This window comes from Quercus suber, unplaced genomic scaffold (genome assembly GCF_002906115.3).
Source record: "Quercus suber isolate HL8 unplaced genomic scaffold, Cork oak 2.0 scaffold_4, whole genome shotgun sequence".
NCBI lineage: Eukaryota > Viridiplantae > Streptophyta > Magnoliopsida > Fagales > Fagaceae > Quercus > Quercus suber.
Window position 1 is genome coordinate 3427355 of NW_027069470.1, and position 25526 is coordinate 3452880.

At 32.1% G+C, this 25526-nt stretch overlaps 1 protein-coding gene across 1 annotated transcript; it reads right to left on the reverse strand.

The window, feature by feature from the left end:
* Positions 1–3027: 3027 nt before the first annotated feature.
* LOC112036619 (GTP-binding protein ypt3) lies at positions 3028–7313 on the reverse strand. Its single transcript, XM_065771396.1, has 2 exons — positions 7093–7313; positions 3028–3259 (listed from the first exon to the last, which is right to left on the reverse strand). The coding sequence occupies exons 1-2, from the start codon at positions 7311–7313 to the stop codon at positions 3028–3030; spliced, it is 453 nt and encodes a 150-aa protein (XP_065627468.1).
* Positions 7314–25526: the final 18213 nt, after the last annotated feature.

Sequence of the window (25526 nt, forward strand, 5' to 3'; positions counted from 1 at the left end):
ACTTTACAATATTTCAAGTCATTTACTTTCAAGCCTTTACATTTCAAGTCATTTACTTTCTTGTCATTTAAATTCCAAGTCTTTATTTTTCTGCACTTTATTTTATTGTTGTCTCTCTATTTATCATGTTAATAATGTGCCATAAAGTAAGATGATTGGGTATACATCTCCCCTACATCCCTATTCTAAGAAAAATACTTTCTTTTTTGGTTTTTCCCCAACTTTTCAAGTAAATTCTTCACCAAATATATATATATATATATATTTTTTTTTTTAAAATGTGAAGCCCGAAACCCTAAGAAGTAAGTGTTAAAAAAAACTGTTTTTTTAAAGGGTTCAAAACTGTTTTTTTTTTTAGTAAGTTTTCAAAAACAAAAATCTGTTTTATAACACTGTTTTTCAAATCTGTTTTTCTGTTTTCTACACCGTATAAAAACTTTTTTCTGCACTATATAAATCTGTTTTCTGCTCTAACAAAAAATTGTTTTCTGTATGAAATAAAATCTATTTTTCAATAACTGTTTTTCTAAAAGCTGTTTTTAAAATCTGTTTTCAAAACCTTTTCAAACTAAAAAATTTGTTTTCTAAAAAAGAGAGGGCTGTCCGAAACTTTTTTCAAGAAAATAATTCCTTTTTTCTTTTTCTTTTAGGGGAACCCGAAACTACAAAAAGAGTATATAAATTGTGTTTTCAAAAAATCCCTTCTCTTTTTTTCCATGACAACTGGGGTCAAGGATCAGCTCAGAGATAGAAATCTCAAGCAAAAAGAGCTACCACGCTCTGATACCACTTGTTGGAAATTTAGACCCCTTAAACACATAGATAGCGTAGCCTAGATTAATTAGCCAAGTTGTTACTTAGTCAAATTATGCAATTCTAGGTTAAAGCAATCAAATAATCATATCAAGATATAAAGCAGCGGAATAATAAATAACACAAGATATGATCACCCAGGAAACCACTCGGTAAAAACCTGGGGAGGATTTGACCCACCGATCCTCAAGGCATAACAGAATTCACTATGAAATAATTGAAGTTCTTACAGAAGGACTACAAACTCCCCGCTCGACTTCCTAATGCTACCCACTAGTAAAACTTCCTGACACGACCACGCACAGGCTCCGAATCCACGGACTACTTCTTTCTTGAATTCTTCAATCAGCTACAAGCTCCCCGCTTGCTTTTCTTTTTAAGTTCCAATGGTTGCAACTATAATGACCTTCAAGATGTTGAAATCATCTCTACCTTGAAAACCCTAAGTTTTGTGTAAAGGAAGTCTCCTCAAAGATCTCACAAGAGATTCACACAAAACAGCAATGTATGAGCAACAAAGCAATATGGACAACCATCAAAAACGTGGCTAGGGTTTAGTTTATATACCTAGAGTAAAAACACAAAACCCTAAACGTCTAATGAAGTAGGGCTGAGTTGGAAAAGCTGCAGAATATTCAACCTGTGCGATTTTCGATCGATCGAGTCTATTCTTCGATCGATCGAGCCAGGCCGAAAGTCCCAAGTACTTTTGCAGCCACTTGATTCCAACTTTACAATATTAAACCAACTTTGAGCAATTCTAAACAAGACTAAATACACTGTTTTGATCATGGTTTGCCAACATTACAAATTAGAGTTCTAAATACAAAAACTCCTAAGACCTTAGAACCTAACAATATATAATTGATTATCTAATTGGGCTAGCCTTTTGGGCTATTCCAATTGGGTTTTAGTATGTGACTTAGAGTGGGACCAAAATGGACAAATAAGATACTAGCTCCAATGGATTTTGGGCCTTTCTATAAACTCTTGACAAACCCAAAATTATTATTAATTATATTTAATACCACTATATAAATATAATTGCACTTTAGGCCTTATTAATAAATTATATCTCAAGACTTTATTATACATTCAACCCCTTCGTTAAAATATTCGTAGTAATACAAAGTCATAAATATTGACTGCCAGTTTGAAGATTACTACATTTTAATCCTTGAGTACCTGATTTAATCTTTTAAGTTATTCATCATATATTTATGAAATCCAATTTCATAGATATATACTCTAGTAACTTTTTACTAAAGTAGTTAAGTCTAACACTCTAAATAATCAAACTCATTAAATTTATCTCAAGAGAATATTTTATATCTCCGTTAAGAGATTATAAATTCCATCTTGAGAATATATATTCCTTCAATATTAAATGTGGCTACTCAACATACTGAGGTTTTGATCGTGACTTTAACTCTCACTTTTGATATATCAAAGCAACTTACACTTCATGATCAGTTTCATTATTCCCTCAGCATTGAAAGTTTATGTAAATAGAAGTCGTGAGATTTATTATTCATTTGACAGCCGTTAATAGAATAATAAATCTCACAGCCGTTAATAGAAGTTTCTACTTCCATAACCAAGACAAATCATCTTAGTTGATATGTTGTAGTCTTTGTAAATGAAATGTCTAATTTCATCACCGATTACAAACTAAAATTCTGAGTTTATAAAGAACTTATGATTTATGTCTTCTGTGACTAAATCACATAAATCACATATTATGCATCTCATGAACTATATAATAATATCCAAATATTAAGGTTACCATTATTATAGATAATAATAATAATAAAACAACTTTATTAATCACAATATAATATCATACATAATGTTATACATAGCATCATACAATAGGATTTAAATGACACATATCCTAACAGTCTCTCACTTGCCCTAAAAACTATTATGCACTAATCTAACTCTCATTCCCTCCAAATGTAACTCAAAATTTCTTTGGAGCAAAGTTTTGGTAAAAAGATTTGCCAGATTATTTGCACTATCGATCTTTGTTACTACTATATCTCCTTGAACAACAATGTCTCAAATGATGTAGTACTTTCTTTCAATATGCTTTCTTTTCTTGTGATTTCTTGGATCCTTGGATTGTGCAACCGCTCTACTATTGTTGCCGAACAATGTGATAAGAACTTGCTCCATTCTCACAACACTAAGATCAGAAAGAAATTTATTGAGTCAAACAGCTTCCTTTGCTGCTTCACAAGCAGCAACATATTCAGCTTCCATGGTGGTGCTAGCAATACAAGATTGCTTAACACTCCTCCAACTTATGGCTCCACCTCTCAAGGTGAACACACAACCTGAAGTAGACTTTCTGAAATCAAAATCTGATTGAAAATCTGAATCTGTATAACCAATGGAAATCAAATCCTTACTATGGTAAACAAGCATATAATCTCTCATTCTCCTTATTATAGATTACATAAACAATTACCAATTATGATAAATTTACATTCTAAGAGTACAGTTGATACCTTTGTCTCAATGTCCCAATCCAAGTCCTTTATTCCAGCAATTGTTTTTCTGTTATGTAAGGCAAGTTCTCCATCCTATACTTTAGGTGGTTCCTTTGGCATAATTTCTTTTACGTTTATGTCCATTGAGGTGTTCAATCTATGCATCAACATTTAACATTACTTTACGTTTGTTTGCAGAATATTCAATGTTTTTATAAAAGACAAAGACAGAGAGTAACAGAAAGGACGAACACCATTTTTAAGTATCATCTGCCACATGTGTAATATAAGGACGGACACCATTTCTAGGTATCATCTGCCCCAGATGTAATATATGTAGAGGCCAAAGGATACATTTCCATGATCAAGTATTTCGTTGAACCCATTAAATCTTTCTAAGCAATTAAATGCCATAGTACAATTTGCAGTACAAATTTTGCAAGACTTCTCATCAAGAGCATATACAAAATAATTCACAAACTCAGCATGACTCCAATGTCTCTTACAAATAGCCCGAAGTTCGAAGATAGCTTTAGTGGATTTTAACACACAAAGTCTGACTGCCATCCATTGCTTTAGATTTCATGATAAGAAGTGTTTAATATAATGTAAAAAAATCATACATATCAGTCAAAATAAATAATTTTTTCCAATCCAAACAAATTTTATGCTTCACTTCGTATCCTCTTAATCTAATTGAACAGATAGTGGATTTTTTGTTTTTTGTTTTTTTTTTTTTTTTTTGTTTTTTTGTTTTGTTTGTTTGTTTTTTTTTTTTTTAATACATCATGCAGGCATTAACTCTCTCACTTCTGGTGGTGACTTGAGATAAGATCTTAAGGCCCAATTTTTTTTAACCTAGCACTGCCGCCCCCCTGTGAGATTTCACAGGCAGTAACTCCAGCATCAATCTTGAGCAACTAAGGCATTGTGAGCCCCCCACAACACTAACAAAACTACGTTTAAGACCATACAATACCAAACTGGGTATAAGGTAAAGAGCCACAAATCAATCAAGAAAATTTTATCCCTAGTTCCCAACAGTTCAATCCGACATCCTCCAGCTCCACCATTTCAGCAAGCCTAAAGGCATTTGGTCTCAGCAGGAGATTTTGATTTTATAATGATTTTATCAGTTATCATGCCCAGCACTTGCTAAAGAAGACCAGTGCTGTGCTATGGAGTTAGTCAATATGAATTTGGAATTCTCATTTATCCAAAAAAAAAGAGAATTCCAAATTCATATTGACCAGCTCAATAGCAAAGCACTGGTCTTCTTTAGCTAGTGACCATATTGTCTGGCTCTGTGCTGGTATATGTGAAACACTTTCCTGATAACCAGGCTGCTCCTGCAGTTTTGTAAATGTTCTCATTCTTATTCTTTCCTTCCCTAAGCCCTCTGACATTAAAAGAAAAAAAAAAAACACTTTGACTGCCAACCATTATTAGTCTTTCCCATTGTGAGCACTACATAACCTTGTAGAATCATATCCCATGTTGCCACCTAGCCGCTCAATCCATTGGACTGTGTATGTCCAAGTAACTCTTATTCCCATATATAAATATAAACGGGGTACTTGAAATGGTGGCTTAGCAATGTCAGGACAGATATAACTACCATCAATCCTTTACAAACCACATATGTACTTACACACATGCACACGAATTCAGCCCATTTATTTGAGATTCAAGCATCTCAAACCAAATATCCATGATTTTTAGTTGTCTTTTAATTTACCGGTAAGACCAATCAATCATCAGTATGCCATTGCAGAAAACATATCCAAAGTTGGTTTATAGCTTATTCATCAATAAAGGGCCAGAACATATAGCCAATGAACTCTAACCCAAATGGCACCTACTGCCCTTGTAAGAATAAGGTGGAGAGTGGGGTCATGGGTTCAAGACCCACTAGATACGTGTTACATACCAAGAAAAAACAATGGGCCAAAACGTTTGGATTCTTATCTAACTTAAGCTAAGCCTCCCCCCCACCCCCAATTTTTTCCACCAGTAAATATAGATATAGACACACACACACACACACACACACACACACACACACACAAACATGATAATAATAATGAATTAAAAATTAAAACAGAAGAATAAACACAAAAACACAAGCTGATTATGATGTAGAACTCTAATCCCACTGTGCAACATTTAGACAGACTACAGATCCTTTTGAAATTTTTCATCAAATACCGAAGTGAGCTTTAAACATCAACAACAACTTAATAACTTTACTAAGGTTTTACCTTGGAATCCGATATCAACCCATCAACCCTCAACCATAATCAGGACAAAAGAGAAAAACTAAAGACTGCATTGCAACTGATGTTCTAAAATAAGTTTCTGAGGTGTCATTGAATTATTCCATTTAATTGTTTCACTTTCAAATTTTCAATTGAGATGAGAGCTAGCATTCACCCGACAGCCTATATGCAAAAATATGATGGCACAATACAAATTAAAAGAAACCTCATATGCCATTTAATTGTTTCGCTTTCATATTTTCAGTGATGAGACCTAGAATTCATCCTGCAGCCTATATGCAAAACATGATCATGATGCAAACTCAAAGGAACCTACCAAATGCCCTCGGTTGTTTAAAAAAAAAAAAAACCATACAGTTCCATAAATATATATTAGAATTGAATACAGGGAAGATGCTTTCCTCACAAGGCCTAATAAACCTATGCTGAATTTGCCAAAATGATAGTGCCCTCGTGTCTGCTCCTAATTAAAGTTTTTCTTCAATAAAAACTGCCCAACCCAACTAACTACCTTCATTCAACCATTCTGGAATATCTATGCTGCTATCCCTTGATGCACAGTTGCAAAGTGCATCTCAATCTCTCCCTTCAGGCTTGAAGCACCTCACACCAATTCAACTATAACCATCCCTTCCCCCACTTATTGGCTCTCTAGACCTCAAAAATTCACTTGTTTGCAGTTGGGTTTTACTAGATTTCACTTAATGTAATGCAATTCATTAATCCATCCCTTCAACACAATGATTGCCACTTTCTCTCTCACTCACACAAACGCACACACATTCCATCAGTCTTCTATATTGATCCCACCAGAAAATATTCTATACATTTGTATCACTGCTTATCATACTACAATATGCTGTCTGAGTTCCACTTTTATAACAAAAACTTAAACAGGTTACAGGAGCTGATATCATCAATTCTTTTGACAACTAAGCTTGAATTTTTATAAGGTTCTCTCAAGACTTTTGTACACTTGATATTGATGCGATCTCATTAGTTGATTCCATTTGCAAACCGATAACACTTAAAAAAAAAGAAAAAAGAAAAAAGGGGGAGGGGGGTGAAGTATTATTAAGAATTTGTGTGTGTGAGGCATTGGATGTTTTATGGGCATCGTTTAGATTTGGTGCCTGTTAGCTTATAGCTGGATGGAGATAATATATGGGTTCAGTGAGATGGAATTTAACCAATGATATATCTTGAAAATTTTGATTTTGTAGTCTAGATCTGGAAATAGATGCTCTGACAAAATGTAGTAGTAGACATAGAATTCATTATAAACTCACAAATATGGTTCTGTTCAGGTGAAATGAACCCAGATCTGTATATAATCAATGTATGTATAATAATTAAATTAAAAGAGCATTATTATTAAGTAATTAGTTGAATTATTTATAAGCAAAGGAATGAAAAGCAGTGGAATCAAAATTAGCTTTTTTTTTTATTTTTTTTCTATTTTGAAGTGTGAATGCGCAAAGGCAAAAGAAGAAGACTTGAATTACCTTTCTTGGCCAGCAGTGTCCCAAATCTGAGCCTTGATAACCTTGGTATCGACATTCAAGGTGCGAGTGGCAAACTCAACGCCAATGGTGGACTTAGACTCGAGGTTGAACTCGTTCTTGGTGAACCTCGACAGCAGATTCGACTTCCCAACTCCGGAGTCTCCGATCAACACAACCTTAAACAGGTAGTCGTAGTCATCGTCACCTCTGTAACCCGCCATTCCAAATTACTGCTACTACTACTTCAACTTGCTGCTAATATATTATTATTTTTATTATTTATTTATGGGTATTTCGTTTGATTTCCTCAATTGTACAAAAATGGAACAACAGACCCCTCCTCTCATCAGCTACAGCAACAGCTACCCAATTCCAAATATATTTATATAATATATTGGAGTTTTACTCTCCTTTTTCTTTCCCTCTTTCGGTGATGGAACGGTGGTGTGTACAGTACAGTGTATTTGTTGTGGGAAGCGTGAAAGTGTTTTAAAAAAAAAACATATAAAATTAAATTAAGTCAGGGGTAATTCTATCATACTTCTTTTTTTTTTTTTTTTTTTTTTTTTTTNATAACTAAAGCACATATTGGAGTATCTAACCAGCAATTAGGTACATTTCAAAAAACAGTTACAAAACTATTTTTTCATATTTAATTGTCTTTTCTAAAGAGACCACTTGGTCACTATTTTAATTTTCAGTAGCACATGTATTACACAATTTTATGATAGCTATCATTTAAGAAGTATCGCAAAGTAGCCACAAATTAAAAAATAAAAAAAATAAATAAATAAATAAAAGTATGATAGTAGTTACTTGTTTTAATTTATGTGATTTCTGGAATGTCAAGATTAACATAGAGTTTTGTTGTAAATGTGGATGATAGATGATAGTCACCTACAAAAAAGTTGTAAAAAGCTTATCAGGCATGGTGAGGAAGGAATAAAGAGGGCTGCAACAAGTTATAATTCAACAAATTATTTTGGAAAAAAACTGGCATGAGCTCCTAGTTCTCTGCAGAATAAATGAACATGGCTTGCCACTGCCATTTACTTTTATTGCATATGAATACTCCTTCACTTGAAGACAATGCATAGAAAAGTTCAAGACCCAGGGTGCATGTAAAATTACTAATAATACCAAAAAAAAAAAATTCCCAAGGCATGGTGATACAGTCCTAATTGACTAGTTGTTGCCATACTCCTTTACCAGATATTGTTGAAAAAAAGTGAAACAAAAAAGAATTCTCGAAAGCTACACATTGTATAAGGATAGCCATTATCTACATATTCAGATGACCAACTGAAATATACACTGTTCACAAACACTAGCTGAAAAGAATTTTACTAAGCAAAGGTATCCAATACTGAAATCTAAAGGTTGAATCCAATTAATCAGTAAAGCCTAAACACTTATGACTACCAACTTGAGAGCCGCTCTGAAATTGCACTTTTTAATTTCTCCTTCCATTAACATTGGAATGGAAGGTGAGGTGCGCATGTAAATTATTGATAAGATAAAATCAAATCAAAGCTAAAAAATTTTAAGACTATAAAGCAACTTAACTTATGGAATCATTCTAATTTCTCTTTGCAGGGATGTGCAACTATATATATATTCCTCACATTTGTCCCATGACTACTAAAGTAACCCAATGTAGAATCACCTAGCCAGAAAATGTCAATAAGGGCAACATAAAAGTTTTTCTTTTTATTAAGGTACTACAAAATAGAATCACAATGTAATAGTTTTTATCTAATGACTGAATTGCTTATCCAAATTTCATACCATGCACAATTTCCATTCAATTTGCGACATGTTAACGTGCACATATTAGAAAAACTGCAAGAAAATAAGTGGAAAATGACCCAAAAAACACACACCTCTCCACTTCTTCTTGAAGCATTATCCACATTAGAAACGACGCAATCAGGTGGGAAAACATTTGTTGTATGTAAAGACACAACCATCATTTCCATCATAAACCTGAGCCAAACTCCACAGACATATGTATATCATAATCCAAACAATAATCATAAACCCATATATATTTTTACTTCTAATAAACAATGAGCATATAGAAAAAGCAAAAACGATAATAACCCACAATGAAAAGCACTCCGATTGCGTCAAGCACTGCATCCAGACGGAAACTATTGATGTATTCCCTCTGCAAAAGAAAGAAAGTGAAAGTGTGAGAATTTGAGAGAAAAATATGGCTGAAGAAAATGAAAGGTTACTATGTGAGTATGAAAATATGGAAAGAAAGAGTGAGAAGATGAAAAGTGTGAGCAAGCAAAAAAAAAAAAACAAAACATGGAAGAAAACGAACAAAGAAGGACGTGCCATTTAGAGTTGTAGTGTAGATAGATGGAAATGGTTTTGCTAAGCGTAGTGATTGAGATTTATATAGAAGACAAAGACAATCAGAATAGCTAAGAGTAGCGAAACAATCAAACCCAGAGCCGGAGGACTCGTACAACTATCTTTATCTATATCAGTTGGGATTGTGTTGCATGCAATTTGATGGAGCTAGACTTCTACTTTGGATTTACCTAGTAAGCTTCCACTTGCATTGCAATTTTGACTGTAACGACTAACAAGATAATGTAAAATTCGTTTGACCAATGAATGACTTCTCTTTTCTTCTTCTTCTTCTTTTTTTTTTTTTTTTTTTTGATAAAAAATCAAATGTTTATTCATGTCACTCGTTAGATATACATTAGACGAACGATTAAGGACCAAAGGAAATACAAATTTTACTTTTGAAAAAACATTTATAAATTGAACTATTAATTAATGTAATTGGTGTCACTCTAACAACTTATAAATAAATATTGATTTATTTTTTTTGTAATTAATGACACATTAATTTATAAAGTTCATAAGGTAAAATTAGGGGTGAGTGGTGACCATGTTTGACATGACCTGAGAATGTAATACTGTTTTTTAAGAATGAGGTTTTATGTTAAAGTGGGTTAACCCATTTTAATACAATTTATGAATAGATCAATTTGTGTTGCATGCTTAATCTGCAATGAACCCGAAATAACTCAATTTATATAAATAAACGTCGAATTTATCTAACATAAATTTGAATTCTATAAAAGAAATTTAATGGTTATATAACTACTTCCCCAAATTCCTTAGATCCATCTATCAAAGTAGCCACTGAAAACATTACACCCAACATTAACAAAGTTATTGAATGGTCCTTACTAGCAACCATTTTTTTTTTTTTTTTTTTTTTTTTTTTTTTTTTTTTTTTACAGTACCCACTAGTAAGCAACCTGCTATATCCTGTTATCAAAACATCACATTTGATAGTACCATTCTCACATTATGTAGTACTAATATCATATGTAACTGTACTTTTGTCACATTCAGTAGTTCCCTTATTTTTTCTCACATTTGATGATACCATCCTTACATTGTGAAATACCAACATCACATATTCGGTGGTTCTCATTTTTTTATCACATTTGATGGTACCATCTTCACATTGCACAGTACCAACATCACATGTGACTGTACTTTTATCACATTCGGTGGTTCATTTATTTTTTCTCACTTTTGATGGTACCATCCTCACATTGTGCAGTACCAACATCACATGTGACTGTATTTTTGTCACATTTGGTGGTTCTCTTATTTTTTTCTCACATTTGATGGTACCATCTTCACATTGTGCAGTAACAACATTACATGTGACTGTACTTTTGTCACATTCAGTGGTTCCTTTATTTTTTTTTCTTCACATTTGATGGTATCATCCTTATATTGTGCAGTACTAATATCACATGTGATTGTATTTTTATCACATTTGGTGGTTCCCTTATTTTTTTTCTCACATTTGATGGTACAATCCTCACATCACAGTACCAACATCACATGTGATTGTATTTTTGTCACATTTGGTAGTTCCTTTATTTTTATTTTTTCACATTTAATGGTACCATCTTCATATTGTGCAGTACTAACATCACATGTGACTGTATTTTTGTCACATTCGGTGATTTCTTTATTTTTTTCTCACATTTGATGCTACTATCCTCACACTGCACAGTACCAATATCACATGTGACTGTTCTTTTGTCACATACAATGGTTCCCTTATTTTTTTTCTCACATTTTATGGTACTATCCTCACATTACGCAATACCAAGATCACATATGACTGTATTTTTGTCACATTTGGTGGTTTCTTTATTTTTTTCTCACATTTGATAGTACTATCCTCACATTGCGCAGTACTAATATCACCTGTAACTGTACTTTTGTCACATTCAATGGTTCTCTTATTTTTTTTCTCATATTCTATGGTATTATCTTCACATTACGCAGTACCAATATCACATGTGATTGTACTTTTGTCACATTCAGTGGTTCCCTTATTTTTTTTCTAACATTTTATGGTACCATCCTTACATTGCGCAGTACCAATATCATATGTGACTGTACTTTTGTCACATTCGGTGATTCCCTTGTTTTTTTTTCTCACATTTTATGGTACCAACCTCATATTGCATTGTACCAACATTACTTGTGACTGTACTTTTGTCACATTCGATGATTCCATTATTTTTTTTCTCTCACATTTTATGGTATTATCCTCACATTAAGCAGTACTAACATCACATGTAACTGTACTTTTGTCACATTCAACAGTTCTTTTATCTTTTCTCACATTTAATGGTACTACCCTCACATTATGCAGCTACCTCACATGTCAGTGCACTTTTATCACGTTCCCATAGTCTTATTTTCTCTTATATTTAATGGTACTATCTTTACATTGAGTAGTACCACCGTGCTGCACTTTCGTATAATAAAAAGTTTTCAGTCGCTGCTCTTAGTTTCTGAATCTCTGACTTTCTTCTCCTTTCTCTCAGTTTTTCTATAGTCTACGCTTCTCTCCAGTTTTGTCTCTCAATTTCTTCTCGTCCAAACCATCCACAAAAACCTATCTAGAGCGATAATTACTAAACAAAACCCTAAGCAAGACCACAAAAGAAGAAACAGATCCCTAAGCCATGAACGGTTCCTCTCCAGCTCTAGCGAGGGAATTGTTCTCGCCAAATAAAGAAATCCATTGTTTATTTGCTGTCCTGTGTTCCCTCTCTCTTTCTCAATCGTGCTCTCTTTCCTCTCTCTCTTCAACTTCGCCCCATTTTTAGAAAGGACCTCACCATTAATTGACCTCGCAGGTGCAGGGAAAGGGGTTTTACACGGCGACGATTGAAACCCATTTTAGGTATTGTAGAGTTGGTTTGAAATTTCCCCAAATTTTTTTGATTTGTGCTTCATTTTTTCACCAAAATTGCTTGATGATGTCAATTGTGAGGTTTGTTCATTCCAAGTTGACTTTTTTTCCCCCTCTATTCTGTTAGAAGAATTTGATAAAGTTCGCATTTTTATTGATTTTTTGTGAGGATGTGTTTGTTTGGGGTTTGGTTGTGATGGGTATTTATCGTTTTGGTGATTGGTTGTTTTGTTTATGGTTATTTAATCTTGCATGCGTTTCATAATTTTGGTATCCTCTGTTTGGTTGATTGAGGCATTCGTATACATTATTTTGAAATGAAGAATATCTAATCAAAGATGCCTTTTCTTTTTCTGACATATGTGTTTGTGATTGTGAGAATTCATGTCCTGCCTGTAATAGTACATCCTTGTAATATTACCTTTGTTTTACTGATTAAAGATCTTGTTTGTTGGATTGCATGAAGAGTGGGTTTTTTTGTTTTTTTATTTTTTTTATTTTTTATTTTTTATGGTGGTGTTAATTACTCTAGTGCTTCCTTTTATTTCCTCTATCTTTTGAATTGGATACCTTTTGTTTCAATCATGTTTCTTGTAGAGTTTCATTATTAATCCGAGTTCCATTATTAGGGTGGGTTTATGTACATTTGCTACTTTCTGTTTTCTGATGTGGGTGTTTTATTTGTTTTTCATTGCTTAATATATGGCCCAGGAAGTGACTTTTGATATTGAATTATGTTGGCTTTGTGAATTTTTGTATTGCTATTCTTGTGTGTAGTGTGATTCTTAGTATGCGTACGAAGTTTTTTTTATTAAAATATTAAACAAGACAGAAAATTGTATATTCTAATTTTTGGGATTATCGATTCATTATTCTGATTTAATCTTGGTGTTGTGATTTCTTGCCATTTATTTGCTGGAATTAATTAGTTGGCCTTAATGTTCTGGTCCCTTTGGATGACAACAAAGGTTATAAAAATCATTCCATACCCATTCATACCTTGAGAGGTGTCGATAATGTTGATTTCATCTAGGAGGAGCTTGAAAAGGATTGGCCAGGTGGTACTTTCATGTGCTGATATTGTTTCTATTGCCGCCAAAGATGGGATTATGCTGGTCTATTATCTATCCTAAATTTTTATATGTTCTCTCTCTCTCTTTAAGATATTTTTTTGTTAATATTAAGGGTTCTTTCAGCTAACGGTTTTAGCAATAGCTTAAGGTTTAGGATTTGATGATTGATTGGGAATAATGATATGCTTAAATGAAACTTGGGGAAAATGTAAGAAATAGATTTTAAAAGAGCTGGCATTTTCATTACATTTTTATATGTTGAGGACTCTATCAATAAGTTTCTAAAGTACATATTGATTGTGGGGAAAGCATAGAAACTTAATGAATTGAAAATATGTTCCTAGTGATTGTTGCTGTTTTTGTTTCCACAAATTGTTACATAAAACTTTACTAGTTGTTTCAGGAACTTGATATTCACTTTTGAAGTTTATGCTGAGAAGTATGGACTTCTTTTCTAACTTGACATTGATTTTTTGAAGTTTATGCCAAAACAATTGAAATTTCTATTCTTAGTGAAACAACTATATAGGATAATCGTTTAATGTTTTAATGTTGTTTATGATTTGCTTAAAGCATTGTGATTTACTATGTATATGTTATGCTTTCTTGGACTTGGAAAGGTGATTATATTAACAATAATGTTCATGTGGAGAGGACCATGGAGGTAATGTATCTGATGTGAATATTAAGAGGTCAAATGGTGTATTGTGATGGAAAAAGAGGGAAATCTTTTTTTCTTATAGTAGTTATGAAATTTGCTATGTAGAATAATGTCTTTGAGGTTGGGGAAATTTTTTAGTCAATGTCAATGCATATACTTGTTATGTCATAGTTTCCATTGGAGACAATTTTACCTATTTGTTTATCGTTTGGAGAGACTAACAGGCTTATATCCCTATTCTTCTAGTTATTAGAGCAAGTGTTCCTAAGTTGGCGCTGGATTATGTTTTTGAATAAAAGAATTAGATTGCGAAAGCTGTGGAAGAGGAACTTGAAAAGGAATTTCTCTGTCTTCTAATCTGGTTTAGTATTAATCAAGTTACAAGGTAAATCTGTTTCTTTTTAATATCTTTGAATTTTACATGCATAGGCCAAGTCAGCTTATGGATTTGAGATTGTTCAAATGGTTATTGTGGACACTGAACCTGATGAACATGTGAAGAGGACTATTTGTGAGATAAATGCCAGTTAGTGCTCAATTTGAATTGAACATTGTTTCTCTCTCTCTCTCTCTCTCTCTCTCTCTCTCTCTCTCTCTCTCTCTCTAAGTAAGTTTGACTTATTTTTCCTTGAATACGAATTAACCTGTCATTGACCTTTTACGTGCGATGAACAGTTGCAAGAATGAAGGTGGTGGTTAACGAGAAGGCTGAAGCAGAAAAAATCTTGCAAATAAAACATGCCAAGGGAGATTGAGCACGGTAAGCATGCCAGCATCAGACCATTGAAGTTGGGCTGAGAGATAGCGTGCTTGCTTTCTCTGTGAATGTACCTGGGACTATGGCAAAGGATGTCCTGGACATGGTTCTTGTGACTCAATATTTAGACACAATGAAAGAAATTGGTGCATTGTCATCACACACTGACCAGGTGCTGTAAACAACATTGCTTCACAGATTAGAGATGGCCTCCTTCAAGCAAATACCACCCAGAATTAGTGGCTTTGTCCCAACATATATGTTGCACGAGTGGCTTCTCTAACGGTGTATGAAATGATTGGTGCTAGTATCTAAGAGTTGTGTCTTTTATTCTTCTTTTATACTTTCAAAATTTTTTACTTGAGTGAAGATAGGAGCTAGGGATTGTCTTGCAAGTTGCAACTAAGGGTTGAGGCGTGTATACATGGTGTTGAAGCCATCAAACGAACACGATTAGGGGCACATCAAGTGTGTAATGAAACCTGCATTATATAATGAATAAAAAGGGTTTCATTATGAAATTTAATACATAGTCCTGAATGCTAAAAGTTTCATAGGTAAATACTTACTTTACGTGATTTGCGAGGAATATTATGTGACAAATTAGCATACTTTTCAGAATTCTCATGTGCTTCCTTCTTGTACTCTAATTTAGAATCTTCATCAAGATTCATCCACTTTTCTCTAATCTCCTTCTTAACCTGTAATAGACATTCATACTCAATTAAGATCTCCATGAATATGTCATGTCAACTAAACAATAACAATAACCTGAAAACTATAAGTATTATTCAACTTACAGCTGTGCTTATCTTATCGACAATACCCTTAGCTTTCATCAATTCTATTTGCTTTTTACTGAAAATCCAAATTTAATAAAACATATTATTTTAAATATAACAATAGGAAATATATTTTAAATGGATATAAAATGAAAATGAATATTACTAATAAATTAAAAATGGTCCAATTGGTCTTTTCCCCCCCCCCCCCCCCGGGGGGGGGGGGGGACTTGGACAGCACCCTGCTCTTCAATATTTTCCACTCTCCCCATACTCCTATCTCAATATAACATGAAATAAAAACAAGGTAAGCAATAACATACATTTGAAAAAAACAAATCACAATTGAAAGCTATGGGAATTGCAAACTTTGTCCTGGACAACATAGATGATCAATGTTTTTTTATTTTTTTTTTATTTTTTTTATACAAGATAGAAATTCTATTCTATCCTAATCTAAGTGTATATGTGTGTGAAGCTCCCTCTTAGAAACTTGAATCCTATCCCTTATCCTCCACACCCCACAAACACTTATACTTGTGGAGTGACTACCGCACAACTTAACATAAAACTTATATCATAAAAAATTAGAAGGCGTATACAAATGTTATAATGGATAATAGAATCAATTTTAAAACTTAGATAAATATACCACACTAAGGCTATCTTCATCTTGTGATAATGACAAAAACATATCAGCTATTGATTTTGGTAAACACATGTTCACCTTGTGATTATGATGAAGATGAAACAACCTATTATGATATACCACCCTAAATCTCTTTCACACCATGCTGCCAGAACTGCAATGACATTCACCACCCTTAACTCTATCATCATAGCCAAAAAATAAAGTCTAAGAACTCATTAATCAAAAAAAATTTAGTGAGCAAAGCCATACTCTAGCTTGATGCACTATAAGTGCCAACTCTGTTTCACTTGAATGAACTGAGCCATGACATTAGGCATCATTTTAAGAGATAAATAAATAATTAATTACATAGACTAAGGCAATCTGCTAAGAAAGATTCAATAACTATGTCAAAAGTCTAAAATTTCCTATTGCAGAAAATGAAGTCTAAGAACTCATTAACCAAAAAACATTTAGTGAGCTAAGCCATATTCTAGCCTTATGCACTGTTTCACTTGGATGAATTAAGCCATGACATTAAGCATCAATTTATAAGATAAATAAATAATTACATACACTAAGGAAATCTGTTGAGAAATTAAGATAAACTTCAACTAAACATTTTTAACGTGATTATCTTAAGAGATTTTTTGAAAATATTTTGAGTGAAGAAAACATTAAGGCAAATTGTGTAATTGACTTATATAAATAAACTCTTCACCACCAAATCTAGAAAGCATACATGACACTTTTACCAACCACCAAGGAGTAAATAGTCCAATCAATGGAAAATTCATTGGTTGGACAAAACAAAATGAAATGCGTTTTTTTTTTTTTTTTTCATGCACTTGTTAATCAGTTGAGATTGAGTACAATTCTTAAAAGGGAAAAATTATAGTACATCAACATCTATTTGATCTTGGAAGTGTAATTTTCCTTGGGTTTCAAAAAAACTGCTTCCATTGAATAAAGTCGTGAGAAAGCTTTTGAATTCATTTGTGCAACAAATTTATTTTGCAAACAATGACCATTCCAAAATTTATATGAAGAAAAAATATGAAATGGGAGTTTAGGTAGAAAAGTAGAAGACTCATTTAGAAGAATTGAGGCAGGGCCTTACCCTTCAATGCCAATTTTTTTTCCAGAACAATGTCTACATATATAACTTCATTGTACAATGGAACTTCTGAACTCCTGTGCTAAATTCCAAGACTCATTGATATAAGGACCAGCACCAAGAAAGTGAGCATAACTGGGAAATTAATATGGGGAACATGAAGAGAAAAGATCTAATTAATAGCAATATGGTATTTGAAATTTTACTTGGGGACCTAAACAGTTGAAAGAATACTCATTTGTTCACTTCTGTTCAATAGCTATTGTCATTCATCATTCTTTTTTTTAAATTTTTTTTTTTAAATTTTTAAGTCATAAACATTTTATTAGAAAGAAAACAGAGAAACCCTCTAATTTCTAAAGAAAACAGTAATCATGGGTATTGAAATTTTGTTTTTCAAATATGAGGAAATTCCAAATCAACTTTCGAAACAAATTAACAAACAACACCCAAATCTCCTATCAAAATAATAAAAATAAAAACCCAAATCAATTAATAGCATTAGGGATTACTAACAATGAATAAAACTAAAGACAAATCATGCGTTGATAGTTAAAGAAACTTTAATAATCTGCTTTAATAATCTGTATATTAGTAGTGAAATCAACTTCGTTAGAGAGAAAGAGAAAGAGAAAGACAAACCTATTTCAAATATCGTCGCCGAACAGAGAACGGCCGACACTGTTTCTTCTTTGGGTTTTGTTTAGCTGCCCTGGGTTCTTGTGGTTGATTAGTAAGAGAAGAAGCTAATACAGAAGAAACCAAATTCTAGGTTCCTTAGATAAACCGAATCGGAAGCATGATATAGAGTTCGAAGCATGATAGAGAGAAATTTGTTTTTGAGAAGGAGAAGCGCATAGTGAATACTGGGTTGTTTTAGATTTTTTACTTATATATATAACTTGTTTGACTGGTAGCAAGTATTTACATTAAATTACTCCAAACTAAATTAATGGTCTGGATCAAATTTTTATTCATTTTACGGTTTAGATTTAGGTGGGTACCATACCCCCCAAAAAAAGAGGGGGGTATGGTAGCATGACCCTTAAGTCAGATGAGAATTGTCATTAAGTATAAAAAATAAAAAATAAAAAAAAGCGCCAGATACAATCATTATTCGTGTAATAGGAAAATTTGTTAGATGTGGTAACCTCCATGTGCTTTACTATGCTCTTCTTTAGTTCACCTTTTTTTTAAATATATATATATATATACACACACACATATAATGCCTAAAAATAATAAAATGAAATTTTAACACAATTGGTACCCGCTTTGCGCATTTCATGTTCGTCCTAGGACTGCCTCATTGGTTGGAACACAACTTTATATATATTTTGTATACAGGTCTTAAGTATCATTGTGAGTTTCAGTTTGTTCAAAAGTTTCTGATGATTGGTTAAGAAATTTGAGATTCAGGCTTTGTTTGGGTATCGCTTATTTTGCTGAAAATTGAAAATTGAAAATTGAAAACAATATAGCAAAATAATTTATAAATGTGTGAATAGTGCCGTGAGACCCATTTTGAATAAAAGTTTTGTTGAAAAAGAGGTTTGTGGGTCCGTGAACAGTGCACGAGACTCACTGGAAAGGCTAAAACACGCTTCTCAAAAAAAAAAAAAAAAACATAGACACAGACGTGCAGAAGCTGTAGCCAAACGTTACCTCAATCTCTGTCTACATAAAAAAACTGATGAGTATCTTAGTCAATAAAAGTTGTTTCATTAGTATAAGTAATAGGTGAATGTGAAAAATTGCACCACTAATCATTTTCATCTTATCGTTTTAATATTGCTTTAAATATATTATTCAATTATTATTTTTATATGAGTAAGAAGTGAAATAGTCCTGGGAAAAAAACATAAGAGATAAAATAATCTAGTTAGAAGGTAGAATACCTCTCCCTAACGTACATTGTTAGTGCAATAACCAATTTATATCTGTTTATGTTAATTATGAAATCATTCAAATCTAATCACATTAAGACAAAATTTGAAACGCTGACTTTGTCCAATGGAAATGAGTCAAATTAACAAATTGCAAATATTTGATTAGTGCACCTGCTTCACCATAATGAGATTTTTTTTTCCCCCCAAAAGTTGAATATGTGATCGTTTATGATTACAGGCGCTTCATTTTGCGTATAAGAGGACGACTTTTTGAATTGATGTTCAAATTCGAATGGTAAATAGTAATCGTAATCCGAATGATTGTTTTTCATCTTTTTCCGGCCGATGGGCCATTGCCTTGGAATTGTGAACATTAGTTATAAAAGATTGATAAAAAAACAATATACCTAGAGACCTATTATTATTATCATTATATTAAAATGAAAAATTTATAACATTGTTATATGACCGGTTAATGCTATTTAATACTGAATGTTGGGTTGTTAAAAAGTAAAATATACATAAAATGAATGTAGCTAAAATGAAAATATGCGAAAATATCATTTTGGTTCATACATTTTAGGGTCACTAATGCAGAATGTGGAAGCATCAAGAAGTAGAATACGTCTACTTCTAGAAAACAAGAAACAAAACATGTTTACTTCTGAAAATAATCTCAAATCCATGAGGGTTCCTTAAATCCACAACAGTCCTTGAATCCACAAGGAGAAAGGGTTCTAAAATCTACAAGACAAAGTCTAAATTTTTATTAATATCAATAATGCTAAAAAACGTTTACAGACTTTAAGGCATATTTAAGAGCTCCGTAAAACTTGACAGACAAGAAAATATATTTTAAAATAAGTTCTAATTAATACCTAATCATAATAGGAACCAAATTTGACTTAAAAAGCATTAAAAACACCTAAAAATAAGGAAATAAATGTCCCTAACCTAAAATAACTAAAATTACTTAAAAATACCAAAAATAACAAATTACATAAATTAATCTTTGAAATATAAAATCTTCCGCTCTAAATAAACAAATACCTGGAATGCCTGAGCCCCTTGATATTCTTTCCATACTTTTAACTTATCAATGGAATAAAAAAATCAACTTGAATTTCTTTTTCCTTGGTCTTCATGTAATTGTAGAAATTTACCAAATAAGAATAGACAATTGAATCAAATCTATCAACCCCAATAAAATCAATAAACTTCAATGCATCGCTTACCACCAAAATAAAATGGTCTTGAGATTGACAATCATATGATTTGATTTCATTGAGATCCTTGAAACTTTCCTCTTCAATTTCTTCCTCAATGGTCTCTATCACTTCAAGATCTTTCTCTATAATAGGATCGTCATTATTCTCTTCCACAATAATCTTGATTTTAGGATCTTCTTCTATAACAAGGCCTTCATTAATTTCTTCAAATTTTTATATTTTCTTCTTTGACTTCTACATATTCTTCAAGATAAGTATTTTCTTCAACATGTAACTCTTTTCTTAATGGTGGAATATATGGCTCTTTAAAATAGTTCAAGTATGAACTTCTTGGCCAATAATAATATTGTTTTGTATACGACAAAAGTTCATCACAATCCAAAGGATAAAAACTGATAGCAAGCATCTTTTTCATCCTTGGCTATGAATTGATTTTGTTTTTACCTCGTATGAGCCTATCAAACTGCATTTGTTCCCACCAACGTAAGACATAATCTCTAAGTTTATACAGAGCAAGTTCAACTTTTCTTTCATCACAAATATTCTCATAGTCAAATAAATCCTCTAGATCAAGTAACCAATCGAGAAAATCTTTTTTATAAAAATAACCATTAAAACTTGCAATTCTTTTATAAGGCCTAAATGAAATTTACTTACCAATAGGTTGCTCGTGAGTTATGTCTCCGTGACAGTTATCCCTTTTGTTTCCATGCTCCAACGACAGCATCCTAGTAAAAATATTTGTGAGTGCTGGTTGTATGTCACATAATACTTGCTAAATTTTCTATCACTGGAATTGCTACTGTCTCATACGTTAGCCACCATACTAGGATAAGTCAAGATTTTGATACCAATTGATGCGGAATATGGTAGCGTTAAGAAGCAGAACACGTCTACTTTTAGAAAATAAAAAATAAAACACGTTTGCTTTTGAAAAGAACCTCAAACTCACGAGGGTTCCTTGAATCCCCAAGAAGAAAGGGTTCTGGAATCCACTAGACAAAGTTTGAATTTTTATTAATATCAATAATGCTGAAAAACGTTTACAGACTTGGAGGCATATTTAAGGGCATCGTAAAACTTGATAGACAAGAAAATATATTCTAAAATAAGTCCTAATTAATACCTAACCATAATAAGAAACAAATTTGACCTTAAAAGCATTAAAAAAAAAAACACATAAAAACAAGGATATAAATGCTCTAAACCTAAAATAACGAAAATTACATAAAAATTACCCAAAAAAAAAATTACATAAATTAATTTTAAGATTCTATCCTACATCAGTCATAGTCAATTTGATTTCTATTATTTTCAACTTGCGGTCAATTTCATCTCTACTGTTAACTCAATAACGGAAAACACCTACGTGACAAATGGTAGCCCCTATCAACAAAAGGATAATGGAGAATCACTTAAGATAGTTTATCACATTCATAAGCGATTGACTAATGTACCTCTAAGAAATAGTGAGTTGATTAAATTTGAGGGAACAAAAAAAGAGAAAGAAAGACCAAAACTAACATTAGAAGTTATCCCAAAAAAAAAAAAAAACAACTAACATTAGAAGAAATAATAAAAAATAAAAGAAACAATAACAACTAACCCTAAATGGTTGGCTTAGTGATTCTAAGGCCTCATGATATTCAAGAGATCTTGGGTTCAAAACCTGTTACCTCTTTCTTGGGACCTTGACTCCTTTTATTAAGGATCCATAGTCGACCAAATTTAGGACTAAGGTTTTGTTGTTGTTGCATTATTATTGTTGGCTCTCCTTAATTTTAAAACAATTATCACCTACCTTTCCTTCTACTATGAACATGTCTAAAAATCCTTTTTAATTAGGCGTTTGTTTCATCCTAATTATATATATATATATATATATATATTTTTTTTTAACACTAGTTGCTTTGCACTACCTTTCCTTCTACTATGAACATGTCTAAAAATCCTTTTTAATTAGGCGTTTGTTTCATCCTAATTATATATATATATATATATATATATTTTTTTTTAACACTAGTTGCTTTGCTGGTGTTAGATGTCTTAAAAGAAAAAAAAAATTATAATAATCATTGTTGAAATCAATAATAATAATAATAATAATAATAATAAAGTTAATGTTAAAACTTGACGTTTATCATAGGATCTAAAAGCATCCGCATCATTTTGTGTATAATAGAAAAAGATGTGAAATTTATATATTTAAGCTCCAAAACTACTCACATTAGCCTATCTATATCATTATAGATTTACATTTTTATTACAGTAACTATGTAAATATACACGGTTATTATAATTTTGTATTTTGTTTTTTTTAATATTTTTCTCTTTCATTTCTCCCACTAGATTCTCTCTCTTCCCCCTTTCTTTCTTTCATCTCTATCTCAACTTTAATCCAAGCAAATACTTTGCAAATTCATCAATCCATACAAATCATAGAATTCATCAAATATAGATCTTAAAATCATCAAACCCATATACAAATCCTTAAATATAGATCTCAAACTCATAAAACCATATACTATGAATCATTAAACCAAGATGTAGCAACGACCAAGAAGTAGCAGCAATAATGAAGCAATAGTAACAACGAAGCAGCAATGATGGTAGCGGTAGGCATTTGAGAGGTGAGAGGTGAGAGGCAAGAGGTGAGAGAGTATTATTTAGAGAGAGAGAGAGAGAGAGAGAGAGAGAGAGAGGCAGAAAAGAGAGAGATGAGATTTTTGATATTTGAGAAGAGAGATAAAGAGAGACTAAATGAAAATAATAATAAAAATGATTATTTAAATAAAATGGAGTATGTAATGGATAATCTGATGTGGGTTTTTATTTTATTTTATTTTATAATTGATTGGGTAAAATAGAAAAAGTAGCTTCTTATACTAAATCGACAAAACTTTTTAGACATATTAATGAGAATGCTCTGACAAGCTCATATATGCAAAAAACATATTCAGATCTTCTAGATTTCCTAGGATACTCTACTAACAAATTTCTTTAAATCCTTAACCACTTTTTTATGATTTAAGGGTCTAGATTCTGTCATGTCAGCATTCCATTAACAACACTATTAAAATAATAAAATAATATTGCAAACAAAACAATTAAGATTATTTTTAGTGGAATATTGACATGGCAAAATCTAAACCATTAAATCGTTAAAGAATGGTTAAAATTTAAGAAAATTTTATTTGGTAGAGTACCCTAGGAAATCTGAAGGATTTGAATTCGCAAAAAACCCAAACGCATAAGCAAACCATTCCATTAAAGTCAACATGAGCATAAGCAAAAAGTGATTAAGAATTTATTTATTTATTTTAAATGTAAAGATGTAAATGATTACCTAAGGTGAAGAGAGAAAACATTAAAAATATATATTAATAGAAAACAAAAAAGTTTGAAAAGTTTGAATGTGTTCAAATTCTATTGGAGCAATGGCACCAAAGACATGGCCACGTGTCAACCACTGGAGGGTGATTATAATAGATGCTGATTTTTTTTTTTTTTTTTAGAGTCAAGCGCTAAACTTGAGATCAACCTAAAGAAGGCCAATAACTACCAGTGCATCTTTACGTTTGTTGAGGACAAAATTTTCATGTCACATGACTTTATTTCATTAGCAACCTGCACTATATTAATATCATCATGGATTGATAAATCTCTTTTAAAGCCCAAAAGAGCCCATATTTGCAAAAAACGACACCAAACCCATGGTTCAAAACCCATGACGATATTATCTTATCAAAGCCCATGGTTCAAGCTCATGGCACATCATCTCATTTTCTGTTTATGATTCAAGCTCATGAATCTCATCGGGAGAACTTTGGGAGTCGTGGTTTGAAGGGATAAGAAGTATGTTCAGAAAAGCTCTAGCGGTTTAAAGTTGATAAAAGAAAAATGTTTCTTAGCATGTTTTCTCCAATTCCTTGAACTCTGACTGGCTAATGTGCAATAGGTAACATCTGGTAAGCATCTCATATCACATAAATACTTAAAATGATAAAACTCCTCATTGCTCTTTACCTAAAATTTAATGTTCATCATATAATATAAGTTTAAAAATCTAATTATATTATTGCATATAAATTATATTACTATTTTCATTTAAATCCAACCCAAACACATGACTAAATCTTATTGACCATCTCTAAATATAATAAATCTATTTAATATCTCATCCAACATTAGTTGTTCTCCTTGCTCTCCAAGATATGGTCACAACATAGAGAAACCATAATTACATCTCTAAAGCTTCATTAAATATCAACCAATTAGTTTATTACTTACTAAAATTATATTGTAATAAAATCACGGACTAAATAGATTATTTTCCAAAAGAGGAAACTTAGTCAAAAAGTACCAACAACAACTCCAACAGTCGACACGTGTCCCAAAGTGATATCATTAGCCCATTAATGCTCAATCCTAGCAGCTAGTTGCCATACCCAAAGAAGCAAGGATCCCATTAAAGAAATTCTACCATTTTAAACCAAAAAGTACCAACAGTAGTTCCAACAGTTGACATGTGTCCCAAAGTGATATCATTAGCCCATTAATGCTCAATCCTAGCAGCTAGTTGCCATACCCAAAGAAGCAAGGACCCCATTAAAGAAATCCTACCATTTTAAACCAAATTTTTAGCCTCCAATTGTTGTACTAGAAATAAAAAGATCCTGTAAAAGAGATCTTATCATTTTCAGTCAAACCCATGAATTAAATGCTGAATATACTCTTTAGTAGCTTGACATCATCCAGTTATGTTAGCTGTTGCTATGCAGTTGTGATAGACAGCTGTATAGCTATGACAACAACCTTAAATTTCAGAATTTTCTTCTTTCGGCTAAAAACTAAAAGCCAATTAAAGAAATAACTCACTTTTCTAAAAACCTTTCCTCATTTGTGTTAGGTCACAATCTGAATGACCCCTTGTGATTAACCCTAATTAATTAATTAATTAGCCAAGTTATTAATTAATCAATTTAACATGCAAATACGTGGAAGCACAAACAAATCACCAAATACTAATTAT